The sequence below is a fragment of the Mercurialis annua genome, linkage group LG7, assembly GCF_937616625.2.
Source record: "Mercurialis annua linkage group LG7, ddMerAnnu1.2, whole genome shotgun sequence".
Classification (NCBI taxonomy): domain Eukaryota; kingdom Viridiplantae; phylum Streptophyta; class Magnoliopsida; order Malpighiales; family Euphorbiaceae; genus Mercurialis; species Mercurialis annua.
Genome location: NC_065576.1, coordinates 1,056,180 through 1,073,925, shown reverse-complemented (window position 1 = coordinate 1,073,925; position 17,746 = coordinate 1,056,180). Strand labels below are relative to the sequence as shown.

The 17,746-nt window shown below is 30.2% G+C and overlaps 3 protein-coding genes and 1 pseudogene across 3 annotated transcripts; 1 reads left to right on the top strand and 3 right to left on the bottom strand.

Annotated features, from left to right (window-relative positions):
* Window positions 1–3,051: 3,051 nt before the first annotated feature.
* Window positions 3,052–4,809, bottom strand: LOC126654848 (senescence-specific cysteine protease SAG39-like). The gene is made up of 2 exons (XM_050348843.2): window positions 4,331–4,809; window positions 3,052–3,696 (listed from the first exon to the last, which is right to left on the bottom strand). Exons 1-2 carry the CDS (start codon window positions 4,758–4,760, stop codon window positions 3,107–3,109), a joined length of 1,020 nt encoding a protein of 339 aa, XP_050204800.1. The 5' UTR covers window positions 4,761–4,809; the 3' UTR covers window positions 3,052–3,106.
* Window positions 4,810–6,369: 1,560 nt separating this feature from the next.
* Window positions 6,370–8,425, top strand: LOC126654472 (pentatricopeptide repeat-containing protein At4g26680, mitochondrial). The gene has a single exon (XM_050348336.2). The coding sequence runs from the start codon at window positions 6,629–6,631 to the stop codon at window positions 8,213–8,215; it is 1,587 nt and encodes a 528-aa protein (XP_050204293.1). The 5' UTR covers window positions 6,370–6,628; the 3' UTR covers window positions 8,216–8,425.
* A 272-nt stretch (window positions 8,426–8,697) lies between these two features.
* Window positions 8,698–11,501, bottom strand: LOC126654426 (uncharacterized). The gene is made up of 8 exons (XM_050348263.2): window positions 11,351–11,501; window positions 10,988–11,115; window positions 10,844–10,900; window positions 10,656–10,748; window positions 10,423–10,501; window positions 10,136–10,260; window positions 9,185–9,328; window positions 8,698–9,105 (listed from the first exon to the last, which is right to left on the bottom strand). The coding sequence occupies exons 2-8, from the start codon at window positions 11,111–11,113 to the stop codon at window positions 8,866–8,868; spliced, it is 864 nt and encodes a 287-aa protein (XP_050204220.1). The 5' UTR covers window positions 11,114–11,115; window positions 11,351–11,501; the 3' UTR covers window positions 8,698–8,865.
* A 2,337-nt stretch (window positions 11,502–13,838) lies between these two features.
* Window positions 13,839–15,183, bottom strand: LOC126654630 (senescence-specific cysteine protease SAG39-like; annotated as a pseudogene).
* Window positions 15,184–17,746: the final 2,563 nt, after the last annotated feature.

Genomic DNA, 17,746 nt, shown 5'->3' with positions numbered 1-17,746 from the left:
GAATATAATACTCTTAATTTATTAAATACGCAATTGTCCCCGGCAACGGCGCCAAAAACTTGTTGGCAAATAATCGCAAGTGTACGATATCGCGCAAGTAATATAACTTGGAAGACCAAGTATCGATCCCACAGAGACAATGGACTTAATCACTAATTTCAAATATTCTTTAATCGGCTAGCTAGAAAAATCAATAGGATTTTGTAATTTAATTAAACTAATATAAACTGAAAACAAATAATAAAATATGATTTAAAACAATAAGATTAAAAAGTTCAAGGATTGATAATCCCAAATAAATAAGTAAAATTATGGAATAGGATTTCTTAGTGATTTTATCGCGAATCGAGCTATTCTAAAGCACCGAATCCCGCCCTCTCAAGCCTCAAAGATCCGAATAAAATCACAACCTAATTAACTAACCAATTATTAACTCGCTCTCACAATATTAAAACTGAATTAAATAATCAAATTATAATTATGAAGCAAACTCAACGACTACCTAAATTCCAACCCGCTCTCACGGCGTTTTTCTTTAAGTTCTTAATTATCTATGTCTATTTAATTAACAATCTCTCAATTAGTTAACTAAACACAATCTCATGAACTAAGTAGCTAATTTAATCCAAGCAATAAGATTAATAATTAAGACACGAATTAACACTAATCCATCCAATCCAAGTAATTACCAATTTATAAGTTCATATCAACCCTCGAACAAGGGTTTTAGTTACACATATTAAAACTGAAACAAAACAAGAAGGATGATGAAGAAGAAAGCATAATTAAACAATAAATACCGGAGTTGTCAATTTCGGAAAGAATCGTCTTGATTAAACTTGAAATCTTCAACAATCGTCTTGCAGAAACTAATTATAAACTACTTATAAACTGCTGGAAAAAACTAAACTAAAAGCTATTTAATAAAAACTAAATTATAACTACTCTAATCTAATGTCTAATCTATTCTACATCTTAAATTGAGTCTAGTACAAGGTCTTTATATAGTAGGAGAAGTTCCGGAGTCTTCTAATTCATATTACAAATCAATTTGTAATAGGAGTTGTAATTGTGGGTTGAGGAAGAATTTCAGTCCAAATCAAATCCTGAAGCATGCGTGTTTTACTCTTGTCTCGTTCGGGAAGCCCTTGGTTCCGTTCGAGACACAGCCAATTTTCACATGGTCTCGAACGGGAACGTAGGTTACGTTCGAAAAACTTGTAACCGAGAGCAAAGCTCTCGTTCGGGACACTCTTTCCCGTTCGAGACACAATTTCAGCTGCGAAACTACTAACTTCAAAACTTCATAACACGATGTAGAAAACTCCAAATGAGTCGGTTCTTGAACCACTGGAAAGCTTAGGATGTCTACTTTATTTCTTATGAAGAACATAAAGTCATTTGAAGTCATTATCTGCTCCAAAATTGCCAATGAATGCGCCGGGGTCAGATTTTCATATGTGCAAATGTGCTTTCTTCATTCCCAAGCTTCACGACCTCGATCTAATCCACGATTTATACTCTTTATTGCTCAAAATGCTCCATAATCACTAAATAATCCTTAAAACACTAACACACACCATAAAGCATAAAAATACTAAATAATGTATGCATAATACGATAAAAGTGATTAAATACGCTTAGAAACGACTCGGAACATAGGAGTAATTTTACTCCTATCATTATGGTAGTACTCTTATATATTAGTAATATTTTTCCTATTATAATACTATGTGAATTTTAGAATGATATCATGTATAATTTATTTATTTGAAATATATCATGTATTTATAATATCTTAAGAGATGTATCATTTATTATTTTTTATGTATTCTGTAATATCTATTAATATATTATTATTTTTTAACTTTTTTCTTGTATTTTTTTATTTATAGTTTATAATTTCAACAATTTATTTATTGAGAAATTTAATATACCGTTTTATTTTTGAAGAAAATATTTAAGTTATCCCTGAGATGTATATTAAATGTACCTGAGTTGTTTCTGAAATTTAATTTTTATATGTACAATAAAAAATTACAAATTTTTCTATTCTTTTATGTGAGATTTATTATTTAAAGTTTTACTATTTTTTCATGTTGAATTTATGTATTTTGATTAATTACGCATGTTCTATAAATTTATGTATTTTAAATGTATCATATATCATGTATCTATAATGTTTTAAAGATGTATTTTTGTGTGTTTATTTTGTATGCATCATGTGATATCAATTAATATATTATTTTTTGTTCTCATGTGTTATTTTTGTTTTTAGTTGATGATTTCAACAATATATATTTCAAGAAATTCAGTATGCCGTCTTATTTTTAGATGTATCTAAATTCGTTATGAGATGTATATATGATATGTATAAAATTTATGTGAGTTGGTTTTGAAATTTAATTTTTATATGTATGATAAAAAAATTACAGATATTTATACTTTAGCAAGTTATTAAATAAATGGTATTGTAAAGTAGTATTGCAATTTAATACTCTCTTCGTCTTAAAATAATAGTTCACTTTTCTCTTATCAAACAGTTTAAAAAACACAATTAATGCTCTAATATTTCACAATTTTATCTTTATTTTTCTTATCATACTCTTGTTAAATGTTTTGTTTAATTTATTTTTTAGATTACTCATAATAAATGATAAATATTAAATAAGAGTAAAATGGAAAAACTAACACTTTAAGTTGTGATTTACAAGTAATGTGAACAACTATTTGGGATAAAAAAAGAAGAGGAAAGTGAACTATTGTTTTGGGACGGAGAGAGTAAAATTTAGAATAGATAATAAATATATATATTATTAAATTTGTATTTATTATATATTTTATGTATTCAAGATGTATTATTAAATTATATTTAACATGTATTATGAATAACTTGAGCTTGACGCGACATTTTGTTGGATAATTATCCTAATATAGTGCTAAACTATGCATTCTCAATTAATATCAAACGATAGAATTTCTTAGCAAGAAATACAAACTAAGACTAAAAAACCAACAATTCAACAAGAAAAGAAAATCAAACACAAACTATTAAACCAATCTTAATTATTCCTATAATTATAAGGTGATGAAGATAACTAATAACTTAAGCAGTCGGATAAGAACTATCCATAGCTATACCACAAAGCCCTTTTTTTGATCTAACATCTCTCTTCATCCGCACGTAACCTCGTTCACCCCAGCCCGTCCCCCATGAGTTTTTCACAATCCAATACTTCGAACCCGAGCTACTTCTTCCATACCCTACCGCCACAACACCATGGTTCAAATCAGTTCCACAGCTGCCCGTATACACACCGCCTTTATAGAACTGAAATGACACTGAACCGGCGTCAATGGATACCGATATAGGTTGGTGAGCCACAGCTTTTAGCAATGCAGCTTCGCTGTTCGAGGGGACGACATGGTAGCCGGTGATTTTGGCTACTTTGGAGGATTCTCTTTTGGTGTTGCATTTCCCGTCGACTCCTCTGTATGGGTAGTTAGCTTCGGTTGTGATTCCTTTGTTTCGTTTGATGAATTTGAATGCGTCTTCCATTAGTCCGCCTTGACAGCCTTGATCTTCGCCTCTGTCGCAGTCTACGAGCTCTTGTTCGGAGAGTGAGACTAGTTTTCCGGTTCTTAGCTTGTGGATGCCTTCTGTTGCTGCTACGGCTGAGAAAGCCCAGCAACTTCCTACAGTGGCGTAGCCAGAAAATAATGTCAAGGAGGCGAACTACAAGTGAGGAAAGGAAATCCTAATAGATAAATTTTTCATAGCAATCAAGGCGAAATTTAGAATCATTTTCTTTTTAAAAAAATTGTCACCGATGAATTTCGATCAGAGCGGATACCCAAGTGTATAAAAATTAGTGGCCGTAATAATGTTAAAAATCTATTATCAATGAATGAAAAGCTAGAGTCCCCTCCGCAGCGTTAAAAACCCTAGCTAGTGATACAAAATATTTGCTCTATGTTTTAATATGATCGAGGCTGCAACTTCAAATTTATCAAATATTAATTTTAATTTTAAGGCAAAGTTTAAAATCAGTATACGGTAATCCGTAGCCAAATATTCTAACATGTATATAGTAATATAAAGCGCCATGTCAGATGACGACTAATATATCAACCGACGTGACAACATATTTTATAAATATGTTTCAACCAGTCATCATATCAAATCAAAGAATGATAAGGTGCCATCACAAAAATAATAAAAAATAACATTTGGCAGTTGGCACACCCCTACATGTTCGAACTCGAAAGAAGGTCAATAGTATTACTAACATGCAAACCAAGTAATATTGCTGATTATATTTTCACTTACCACATTTCTTTTGATCCTTGATTGGAGTAACAGCTCCCCGTCTTCTCCAATCAATACTCGAAGGCAAAACAGTAACATTCCCGTACATAAACGGCGTTACGGCTCTTGGTTTACCAAGAGGCCTCTTGTAACCATTCCAAATACCCGTAAACTCATCGTTAGTTAAATCCGCAAATCTGTTAACTCCAAGAACGTAAGATTCTTTTCTAACGGCATTAAACCATTCAATATACGCAACATTACTTTGGAAAATCTCAAATCTTTTCGATTTCTCTTTCTCGTCTTTGTAAACCTTTCCGTGTTTAACCATCCACTTCTCGTGTCGTTCTTTCATGGATAACGAGTTGACGTGAAGATCACGGCAGGAAATTTGACCTACCCACATTGCCATAACCAAGAAAAAATAACCTAATTTGAAGAATGAAGCCATGTTGAAGAAGAAGATGGAGTAAAATTATAGTGTTTGATGGATTGTTGTGATGGTTCATTATGGTGCTTTTTATAGGGTTTTTTGAAGAGTTGAGATTTGAAAGTTTCAAAGTGTTACGTGTTGTTTAAGGAATATATATGTGAAACATTCAAAGTGCATGAAGCTTGAGTGGCGATGAACAATTAGATTCATTGAGCTTAATTAGAATGTGAATCTTAATTATTATTTTTCTCTAGTGTTTATACATGTGGTTGATAATAAGATTGAAGATCTAAATTCGCGGACCCGCAAATTTTTCATTCCTTATAAGAAATGCTATATTTTCTCCGGTAATCTAGAGATGTAAGACAATTGTTTTTAGATACAAGTTCACTTTGCCCTTTTAAGTTTTAACTTAAGATCAATTAAAGATTAAATAACTTAAAAAAACACACAATAGAATTAGCGGTTTAACTTGTTTTATCCTTTTAATTGTAAACTATTCAATAATTTTTGGTACCTCAACTTCAATCTATAAATAAGGCTCAAACCATTTTCTGACACCTCATCTAATTAAGGAAATAAAACGAGTTAAAATACTAAATCCCTGAATCTATTTTCCTAAACAACGAAGTTGATTTTATTTAGTATTTTGTACCAGGTTCAGGGGACAGAATTAACCTTTTTTGATTATTTTTAGATCAATTTTTTATATGGTTCCCCGCATATATTATTTTAATATGAATTAAAATTATTTGTAGCTACTGAACTGTATTATCGTTCCATTTATGACTTTTTGATAAATAAATGTTTATCTTTACATCAACGAAAAATTATAAGTTATAATAATTTAGATCAAAATTACTTATTTGGCATCAAAATCTGAGTGGTTATCCTAAGCGTCTGTCGCCATTTAAGCAATCTTTAGCTTGAATTGTTAATGTAATCTTACAATGATATAAAAATCAAAATATACAAACCTAATAGAATTTATAGAGCAAAAATTACTACCGACAAACTTTAAATTTGTTAAAAATATGTTTTATTATCAAAATACTTATTTTATAGGTGGAATAGATATAAAATTATAATTATATAACTCAATTCGAGTTTTGATAAAGAAATGATTTTATCATAATAAGGAATGACTACTACTTTTAGGGTGAGTGAAAATCGAACAAATTCAATATCAACCATATTAAATAAAAATTTATTTTAATTTGAATAATCAGACCGATTAAAAATTAAATTTTAAAATGATATGTTTATATTTATACACTAAACGACTTATAGGATGAAAAACTACCAACTTTTATTTTTTATTTTTTTCAATTGCATCGTGACGTTGTAAATCAATCAATTAATGTTATTTAATTGTTTACAATTTCACTTTAAAGCATCAAATTGAACTATTTTCAAATACAAGTTCAGAAACCAAATAAAGTTAAAATATAAAGTTTACAAATTAAATAAGATCAAATATTTTCCAAAAAATAAAAAGTTCAAATAAAAGTTTAAAGAACAGATAAATTAAAAACGTAAAATGAAAGGATCTTATCTTATAGTATACTATCACTTAAATATGAGGGGTGTCATAGTAAATTTATAAAATCAGAAGGTGAGTTAGTTATTTCAATAAAACACAAGGGGGTTTCACTAATTTGCCCTTAATTTTTTTAATTTTACCACCCTCAGTTCATCATCTTCATCACTCGTCGGTTAGTCTCACTGATGAAAAACTGTCGAGAGCTTTGCCCAGTCCGATTCCGATTACTCATTTCTTTAAACATTTTTTCATGAAAGGTCAGCCACCTTCACCTTCATCTTCTTATTTAATTTAATTTCATTAATTGGATTAAAACCCAGTTTTCTTTTATCATTTCTGAACAATGGGTATTTTTCAATTGCGTCAATTTTCAAATCTGCTAGATTCTATGTCCATGAACCCTAATTCTCCCAAAACCCTAATTTTCAGGAAGAATTGGAATCTAATCCCAATTCCCAATAGAACACTCCCTGAACCAAAGGGTCAAGATCTTGATTTTGTTAATGTTGCTTACAGTCATTTAATTCACTCTGACTGGGAAAAACTTGGGTCTTTGTCTACCCGTTTGACACCATTTAGAGTTAAGCACATTTTGCTCAAGACTCAAAAAGATCATGTTTTATCTCTTGAATTCTTTAACTGGGTTCAAACCCGTAACCCCGATTCGCATACGCTTGAAACCCGGTCAATGATTCTTCACATTTTGACGAAAAACCGAAAATTTAAATCTGCCGAGTTCATTTTGAAGAGTGTTCTTGTTAAGGGTTTATCTATTGATTTTCCGGATAAGCTGTTTGAAGCGATTCTTTATTCTTATCGAATGTGTGATTCTTCACCTCGTGTGTTTGATTCGTTGTTTAAGACGTATGCGCATATGAAAAAGTTTCGGAATGCTACTGATACGTTCTTTCAGATGAAGGGTTATGGATTTTTGCCTACTGTTGAGTCTTGCAATGCTTATTTGAGCTCGCTGATTGATTTAAATCGGGTGGATATTGCGTTGAGATTTTATAAAGAAATGCGAAAATGTAGGATATCGCCAAATGTGTACACTTTAAACATGGTTATGTCTTCGTTTTGCAAATCGGGAAAACTTGAAAAGGCGGTTCAAGTGTTTGAGGAAATGGAAAGAGTCGGAATCAGTCCTAATGATACGTCTTACAATACCTTGATTGCTGGGTATTGTCGGAATGGTCTTTTGAACTCAGCTGCGAAGCTTAAAAACTCGATGAGGGAGAAAGGTGTGGAGGCAAATGTGGTTACTTACAATAGTCTGATTAATGGATTTCGCAAACAAGGGAACATGAATGAAGCTAGTAGAGTTTTTAGTGAGATGAAAGTCTTGAATGTGGCTCCTAATACCATAACTTATAATACGTTGATAAATGGATACAGCCGAGCTGGGAATACCGAAATGGGGAGAAGGTTACATGAGGAAATGTCAAGGGATGGGGTAAAATCGGATATATTGACGTATAATGCGTTGATTTTGGGTCTTTGCAAGGAGGGTAAGACCAAGAAAGCTGCATATATGGTTAAAGAGCTTGATAAAGAAAATTTAGTCCCAAATGCCTCGACCTTTTCGGCTCTTATTACGGGTCAGTGTATGAGAAATAACTCAGACCGCGCCTTTCAGTTGTATAAAAGTATGACGAGGGCTGGTTGTCATCCTAACGAACAAACTTTCGACATGCTGTTATCTTCCTTCTGCAAGAATGAGGATTTTGAAGGAGCATTTCAAGTCTTGATTGAAATGTTTGAAAGGTGTGTGTCTCCTGGTTCTGATGTTTTGTTGGAAATTTACAACGGGCTTTGCCAAAGTGGAAAAGAACATTTAGCGATGAATTTAAGCGGAAAATTGAAAGATAGACATGTAATGACAGAATGTGTTGAAGAAGTTGAACCTATCAACTCAACAGTAGAGAGATGAGATGATGTTTGATGAGGCATTTGTACATAATTAATTAGATTGTGCTTGTTCTTCATCTGTAAGTTTTACAAGCTTAGGTGCCATTTGGTTGGTATTTTTGAAATACTGCTTCTAAACAATGAGCAAAATCATCTCAATTTATAAAAGTGTAAGGAAACCATAATGAGTTTAGCCTTCTAATAATTCTCATGACCATGAGTTGCTGCATTATTTGTCTGTGCCTTCATTGCTTGGAAAGCATATTTTCTGTTAGAAGTTTGACAAAATACATTATTGGGTCCCAAAACTTTGATTGTATAGAAATTAGATCCTTGTAAAATTATTTGTACATTCCGGTCTTCCAGGTCTAGTCCCAATCTCACAGAAAGTTCACTCAAATCTCAAAATTGAGAGAATTGATATCAAAAATTAAATGAAATACCAGATGATACAAAATCATAACAAATGTGGAATAGCCACTCCCATCAATGAACATGCAAACATAAAGGAATTGTTTAACTTTCAAAAATAAATTATAATTAATGATATGTTGAGATGCACCAAAATAATGTACAACACATTTTAAGCCCTATTCTATCTTCATCAAGCTACGGTGCCTGAAGAGCAATGCTGTAATTAAGCTTGCAAAAAACGTTCATGTGTTAAATTTGTCATTGTTCATCTTCACCAGCCTCAGCAGCAGATATTTCAGAATCCAGTTTATCAATTAGCTGCTCACTGATATGTTTAGCGACAGATATGATGTCAGAAATTATGCTCGGATCGATACCTGCACCTCCTCGTTTCGTCAGCCCACAAATGTGCCCTCTCCTGTTAATCGAAACAGAAATGGCAGAGCTCATATGTGACTCCTCTTCTGAAGTTGCATCAACAATATAGTGCCTCCCCACCTAAACGGCCAAGACGTTCATAGTGAAATTGAGCCTTATGCAGAGCTTGTGGGCATAAAAAGACAGTTAACTGTGTTACCTTCAGTAATGTAACTATAACAGGAACTGCCGATGTGTCAAACTGAAGAAACTCTTCATCGCTTATGTCAACCTCTGGTTGCTCATCACCAGATCCCCCGGCTGCCACATTGACTTTTGGTATGCCAGTATTGCTTAAGGCAGCCTTTAGGAGCAAAGTACCATAATCAATAAATATCAGTAAAAACAAAATCACCTCGTCTCAAAGTGAAAGTATCTGGAAACATGGTAACATTATTTACATATGAAAGATTTTTTCTTATCAATTGGCGTTGACTCGAAATAACAAAAAGATGCCTAGGAAGATTTCCCTTTTATCACTAAAGTGTGGCAATAAAGAGTAACAAGCAAGGTCACTAAGTTGTTATAAACTTGCACATTTTCTGGACAGGACCGTCTTTTAGGTTTTATACTTTTATTTACTGCAGAAGACTCGATTAAGGAAAAAAAAAGTAAGAAAGAGCATAATTCCACTTATCTTCCATTTTTTAGTCATTCCTTATAAACTCCACTTACGTCAGATAAACTTAAATTCCTAACATTATGGGAAAGATTTGTTTACTAAAATGATAAAAGTTGCAGGCATTCAAACATGCGAGAGATGATGTTCATGATAATTCCTTTTTCTTAGTGCCTAAGGTTAAATTCTTTAGCATTTAATTACCACTAAGACCGTTATCACGTTGTTACTATTGGCAGTTCTCCTAAAATACTTCTCCATTCTTTTGTGTAATAAATTATGATCACTTACATAAGCACTTCATGAATAATTCTTAAATCTCGCCATTGTTCATTCACAAATAGATCATAATCATAAGCATCATTTCAACAACATTAGCGAAAGTTTCATTTGCAAGAAATAATGGATTCAAATGGTGTAAAAACGGCATATCAATAACCTCTCCAACTATTTTAAAGGATGCCCAGCATAATACTATAGATGTACGGTTACCTTAATTGCAGCACCTAGAGCATCTAGAAGATTTCCATCAGAACTGATGACAAGGCCATCAACGTAAAGATCCCAACAGATTTTTCCTTCTGCAACTAACAGAGATGCTAGATCAATTCCAGCCCCTGAGACATGCCAATCACTTTAAGATTAGAACAAGTAACAAGAACCTTATAATAAAATAAATTATTAGAAGAAAAAAAAGTTACACTTCAAAAACGAGGTAAATTAAGGAAACAGTAAAACATGCTTGCAGTAACAAGTCTTTCTGTACTAATAATACAAACCTTCTCCACTTTTACCACCCAAAAGACAACGTTCAAGTGCTGCGGAAAGTTCTGCTGACAGCTCCTCGCCCCCTCTTCCCTAAGATAGATGCAGATATATTAACTTAAGGAAAGAGCAATAATTAAAGATGGAAAAGATCACTATGAAAGAGCAATAACTTATGAATTAAGAGATCTCGGATCAAATCGACAACTATTTATGCAAATACATTAACTTTTGACAAGAGATATACCTCAAACATTGGTTCTGCAACTGCACTACAATCAACATATATAGAAACTTTTCCCTTGTCAGGATGCAATACACTTGGCCTTCCAAGTTCAGCCTGCAGTTATAGCACAAAAAATGCAATGTATTCAAACCCCGAATAATGCATTTACATAAAAATTAAAAAGAAACTACAAATGTATGCTACTCTACCTTCACACTAGCAATAACCTCAGTTGCACCAATCCTGACTCGCGCCGAGCCATTTGCCTGTATTGAAAGTCATCAAATTTATCATGAAAAAAGATATGAATAAACCTGTAGAAAAAGAAACAAATATAACCGAAGTTCATATACCTGAGGAATGACTCCAGTTTCGACAAAAATGGGTCGATAATCATATCGTTTTCGACCATCACAACGAAGGTTTTGACTGATTCCGCCCTGTATAAAATTCTTTTCCCCATTTGAAAGTCCTACCATTTCTTAAACCATTAACCCAAAAAAACAGAAATGAGCATACAAATTACCAAACAAACACACAAATAAAAAGAAAACACAATGTAGTAACAATTTACAAGCAGTTTAACAAATTTAATCAATTTACAAGCAGAAAAGGTTAGAAATTTGATTTAGAAAACTGGTTGAGGACTTTTATCAAACAGGTAACAGGCAGTGTAAAAACAAGTGCCATTAACTAGACAAATAATGATAGCAGACCGAATAATTGAGGAGAAACCGGGTTCCTTCAAAATTTGATTGCGGTTTCTCTCTTGTGTTTGGGTTTCAAAAATATTAAAATACAGACAGAAGTGTAGAGCTCAAGTTTATGATTCGGCGACAGCTTTAAGTAGTTGTAACCTTATAATCTTTTATAATTTTGTTATTTGCATATTAAATTAAAGGCAAAAGGTACGAATAAATCTCGTAGTTTTTATTAAAATACATATTAACCCTTAAATTATTTTAGAAACAATTAAGCCCTCTTTATTTTCCCAAACAGAACAAATAACCGCTTTTATCCAACACCATTAGAAACACATGTTAATTGTTGACATGTCTCTCATAACCGTATAGGAAAAAGGTTCAAAAATTATCTTAATGTTTAAAATTTTTAACAAAAACTTGAGGGGTTAAGTTTCCAGAACGTAAATTAAAAAAGCTTAAATGATCTTTTTAAAATAATTAGAGGACTGTTTTGCACAATTTGAAAACATCAAGGGTTTAAATGGACCAAAAATATTTAAAGGGCTTATGTATTCTTTTTGAATAACTTGAAGAGTTTTTTGTACCTTTTGCGTAAATTTAAATAGTTCAAATTTTTTTGGCGATTTCGGTTTATTTTTTAAAATCTGCATGGCACATATCAACCTTTCAATTATTTGAGATTATGTGGTTTGTAATTTTCATATAAAATACCGCATATTTAAAAAATGAAATGAAATCGCAAAAATAGTATAACATGGAGATTTAATATACAAATATCCCTTTCAATTGCTCCCTCATTTTTTTGAGATAATTACTCCCTCTTCTTACTTATCAAATTTTTTACCTTTTTAATGTGTCAATTTTTTTTATAATATTTTGTTATGTTAATTGTCTTTAAAGTATCAAACCTTTCAAAACCGTAAATTTTATCTATTCACAATGAGTATGTTTTAATTTTAGCCAACCACTGATTCGTTTTCAAAAGATACCAAAATTTTCAAAATCTAACCATTTTTCATTTTATTTTTTATTAAAATAATAAAATAATTGACGCAAATGGCCATAACTGAAACAAATTGAAATTTTTTGGCATTTTGGAAAAAAGAAGGAGTAATGTTCATTGAAAATGATCTAAAATTAGTAGTTTTAAAAGGTTTGTTTAGAATTGATCTCAAACAAAAAGGTTTGATATTTTAACACATTAAACCTTTATTATTATTTTAATCATATTTTTACTTTAATATATAAATTTTGTAACTATAATTGCCTAATTCATATTTCAACATAAAAATTTATAATATTTCATAATATATAAGTATTTTTTAAAATTTTATAAATCTGTAATCTTTTATTTTAATAATAAAAAAATATAATAAAGGATATAAAATAAAATATATTAGTAATATTTAATATACTTTTTGATATGTGTGTAAATGAAAAAAATGACAAATAAAATGAGACGGAAAAAATATTTAATACTAGTATTCAGTGTGATGCGGGGATGAGCAAAAACAAAAAATTAATTAGTCCTAATATAAATATATTGAAATTTAATTTAATAATATTTATTTTATTAATATCGTACCAAAAATCTTAATATTTCTATATAATTAAACTATCAAAAAATAAATATTTCTATTTGAATATGTACACAACATTTGTGCTTGAATTATACACGTCAATTTTTTTTATTAATCTTATATAGAAGAATAAAAAAATTAATGATATAAAAATAGAAAAGAATATTTACATTTTTTAGTTAAAAAATTAATATAATATGTCAAAACTCATTATATACTTCCTGTGAAACAAAAAAAAAATGAAATAAATAATTTATTTTTGAACTTTTCGGAAAGTAAACTCCCGAAAAGTACTTTATAATGAATCAAGTGAGGACTATATAAGGTAAAATATATGTCTCCAAATATATTTTATTTTAAATTTGGCATATGGTAAATTCGATGTCAAATTTGAAACAAATTTAACATATGCTAAATTATCATATTGTTCTAAATTAATTAAAAATTTATCATCAATAATTTAATTATGTTACAAAGAATATTTAAATTTATCCTATTATTTGTCATTTTTTTTCTCCATCGCATTTTAATGCATTTCTGCTGCGTCGTCCATGTACCTTTTCTTTTTTCCTACGCTACAGTTTATTTTTGAACAAAGAAAAATTTGGTGAATTAGTTTTAACAATTCATTTGTAGGAAACTAATTTTTTACATTTCATATGAAAAATAGGCTAGATAATATATATTCATTATATACAAAGTCAGAACCAGTTACAAAAATTAGGGAAATTTAAAACATACACTATATCTAAAGACTTTATTATTTTTATGCTAAAACTAGCATAAAATATTGTATAAGTAATGAAGATGCTCTTATAAGCTGATAGGTAGATATATTTCTATTGAAAAATAAATAAGTTTTATCGTATTCTCAATTATCAATAGATCAAAAAATAATTTATTGCTAAATTGAACCGAACTATATCAATAAAAAAACAACTTATATTAAAACACTAATAATAAATGAACAAAACTAAGCTATCGGATATGAGCAATCTGTCGCTATATCATAAAGACCTTTTTTAGACTCTACATTTCTCTCCATTCTCACGAACCCTTTCTCTCCCCATTTCTTTCCCCAAGAATTCTTTACCAGCCAATACTTTGTCGCAATATTACTGTGGCCATATCCGACAGCTAAAACTCCATGATTTATATTAGTTCCACAAGTTTCTCTATAAACACCAGTGGAGTAGAATTGAAAGGATGTTGAACCAGCGTCAATCGAGCCACTGGTTGATTAGCCACCGCTTTCATCAAATCTTTTTCGCTGTTTGCTGGAACTTTTTCGTACCCGGTGATGGTTGCTATGCGTGAAGTTACCTTTTTGGGATCGCATTTTTGGTCTGCTCCTTTGTATGGGTATTTAAGGTCACTGGTGATTCCACGATTGTTTATGATGAACTTGAAAGTGTCCTCTATTGAACCACCCTCACAACCTTTGTCTTCACCTTTTATTTTGCAATCTAAAAGCTCTTGTACAGACAGAGATGTTAAATTATTTTTTGTGATTTTGCGAAGTCCTTCGGTTGCTCCGACGACGGAGAAAGCCCAGCAACTCCCTGTTCATAGAAAATTAGTAAGCTAGATTAGTAAACTAGTATAATAGTTGGAATGTTACTAAACTTTTATATTATGATTGGTATTAAAATTTTAATCATACTAAGGTAATACCAACATATAATTTTGTTTGATTTTAAATTATCAAATAAAAATAGATTGATTTGACAAAAGATAAAGTATATTATTATGAAAGGTTCCACATCAAATGGAACTAATGTCATGTAACTTACCGCAAGTTCCTTGATCTTTAACACTAGTAACATCATGTTTTTGCGTCCAATCAACGGTAGAAGGTGGATCAGTAATATTTTCATACTTAAATGGTGTCGTCGTAGCCGTTAATGAACCACCAGCTGCATGTCTCTTATAAGCAGTCCAAGAAGCTCTAAACTCTTCATTGGTTAAATCAGCAAACTGATTAATTCCAAGTTTATATGATTCCTCGCCAGCGTTATTAAATTTCTCAATGAACTCAAAACATTTTTCTTGAATATCTGAAACCTTTTTAATTTCTCTTCGTCATTCTTATAAGACTTTTCGTACTCCACAAGCCATTGTCCGTGCCTTTCCGCCATTGTTAACTCATGAAGCTCCCGACACGCTATTTGATTAGCAAAAATGAAGAAGACGGCAATTGAAAAAAATTGCAGTAAAGCCATTCTAATAGAAGCTAAGGGAAGTGATGTTTTAAAATGTTTTGAGTTTACTGTGATAGTTTTTGAGTTAATGATGAGTTGTATCTTAAATAGGATTTTGAAAAAATATTAGAACTGAAACATTCAAAATGTTAGATTGTAGTAATGTGGGTAGCTCCAATAATAGTAGAAATGTGAAATTTTCAAAGTATGACATGTGTTTGAAAATGAACATCATAAGGTCTTAAGTTTTTGAACAATGAAATATTATTAATTAGATTGTTGTATGTGGTAGTGAAGTTGAGATTTATATTTTTCAGCGTTACATGCGAACATATTAATGCAAGAATTTAGGTGATTGATTTTCAATAAGTGGAGAATTTGTCTTTATAAAGACAGTCCAATGGTTTTTTACTTAAAAATAAAAAGCTTAATATTTTAAAAATGCCAATATTTTACAGGGCAGTATAATTTTAATCAATACTTTCAAACTCATCATATTTGGTCTGATTATTATTTGTAATATACAACTGTAGTCATTTTTTAAAATACTTTCAGTTTTTATCACATGCCAGCCGTATTAATGCCCACTTAAGTATAATTTTAATTACAAATGTTGATATTTCACTTAAAATCAAACTGAACCATCTAAAATCCTTAATTTGGAAATCAAATTTACCAGCCAATTTTTAGGTGACTAATTCAATGTTTAAGTAGTTAAAATATGTTGAATAAAATTGTGACATATTTGAAATAGGTTAAAATTTGACATTATTTTAAAAATAATCATAGTTGACGTATTAAATACAAAATCGAATCAGACGAGGCTATATTAAAAATATTAATTAGAATGAAATGTAATTCAAATCACGACAAAATTTTCTTGTTGCTAAGCTAGAAAATATGAGTTTGAGTATAAAATTGAATTTTTGATATATCAGCTGTTGTCGAATGAAGAAAATGATGCAAATTTTACTTTTATATTCTTGGATAAAAAGACATTGTTTTGAGTCTTTTCAAAACAAATTAAAAATTGGTCAAAACGAACGTCGTTTTTTCCAAATGTTTTTAAAAGGTTCAACGACGTTGTTTTGATCTAAGAACAGAAGAAAAAAATTGCATCATCTCCTTTGTTGATAGCCACATTTAAGAACTCCCTTAGCCAATAAACCAAACAGACACTGGCATAATAAAGAACCAGGACCGAGTAGCTCAGTCTCGTTCACCTCTTACGAAACTTTCGTTCTGAGGTAGGGCGTCGCCAGGTTTTGCCTGGCTATAATTCTGCGGTGTATATATATATACGCTATATCTTTTTTATAATTAAAGCACAATAATCTAAATTTTATAGACTTATAAATTTTAAATTGAAAATACTAAAATAAATTGTCATAGATTCTTTTTATCTAATTCACTGTATAATTTTTTTTTCACCCAATTCGTTTATCCATTAATAATTTTTATGTAACTTTTATTAGTTGATTCTTTTAGCCCTTGAAACGTGCGACAGGCTAAAATGGATGATTTTAAAAGGTTTGTTTAGAATTGACCTCAACAAAAAAGATTTGATATTTTAACACATTAATCTTGTTTTATTATTATAATCACATATGCTTTTTCTTTTACTTTAAATATTAATAAATTTACTATAATTAATTAATATGTAAAATTTATAACTATAATTGCCTATATATATTTCAACATAAAAATTTATAATATTTCATAATATATAAGTATTTCAAAAATTAAAAATATTTACAATCTTTTATTTTAATAGTCAATAAGCATAATAAATGATATAAAATGAAATATATTAGTAATGCAAATGAAATAAATGACTAATAAAATGAGATGCATTGAGTGTGATGCAGAGATGAGCAAAAACAAAACAATTCATAAGTCCTAATATAACTAAATTGAAATTTAATTTAATAATTCTTTTTATTAATATCATACCGCAAATTTTAATGTTTTTTTAAAATCAAACTATCAAAAAAATAATGTTATTTTAAAATATTAATATCATTTAAAATTGTGCTTGAATTATTAGACAAATGATACATGTCAATTTTTTTTATTAATCTTATATAGAAGAACAAAAAAATATTTTTTAATAATATAAAAATAAAAAAGAATATTTACGTCTTTTAGTTGAAAATTAATACATGTAGCCACCTATTTTCTGGACAAATGACAAGTTATAAGAGACTAAAGCGTGCAATGATGATTTCCAGAGAAATTCGTCTAGATGACGAGTTAGCGATCCGCATATTTCAATTCAAGCAGGCTATATCGGTGCGTAGTTGCAAACTTGAAGGACTGAAACGTAATTAGCCACGAATTGCCCATAAAAATCCAAAATTGTAATCTAAATCTAAAAAATTGGACTATTTACACCATCTTAGAAGTTTATAATTCAATTTGAAAGTTTGAAGGGATAAATTGATCTTATCAAAACCCTTAGGGTTCTTGAAGCGTATTGACACTTTCTAAGCACCTAAAAAGCACTTTACCCATTTTTTCATAGCATAACTTAATTAATACTAATTTAATGTTGTGATTATCCTAATAAGACTTCTAAGCTAATCACTTCACACATTTTTAAACTCTTAACTCACCTCTAATACTTG

Bases quoted from the DNA above. Each gene is read 5' to 3' on its own strand.
- LOC126654848 (XM_050348843.2), bottom strand. From the start codon at position 4,760: ATGGCTTCATTCTTCAAATTAGGTTATTTTTTCTTGGTTATGGCAATG. The intron at 3,697-4,330 runs GTAAGTGAAAAT...ACGCCACTGTAG, and splicing joins CAAGGATCAAAAGAAATGTG to GAAGTTGCTGGGCTTTCTCA.
- LOC126654472 (XM_050348336.2), top strand. From the start codon at position 6,629: ATGGGTATTTTTCAATTGCGTCAATTTTCAAATCTGCTAGATTCTATG.
- LOC126654426 (XM_050348263.2), bottom strand. From the start codon at position 11,113: ATGGTAGGACTTTCAAATGGGGAAAAGAATTTTATACAGGGCGGAATC. The intron at 10,749-10,843 runs GTAGAGTAGCAT...CTATAACTGCAG, and splicing joins AGGTTATTGCTAGTGTGAAG to GCTGAACTTGGAAGGCCAAG. The intron at 10,502-10,655 runs GTATATCTCTTG...CATCTATCTTAG, and splicing joins TTGCAGAACCAATGTTTGAG to GGAAGAGGGGGCGAGGAGCT.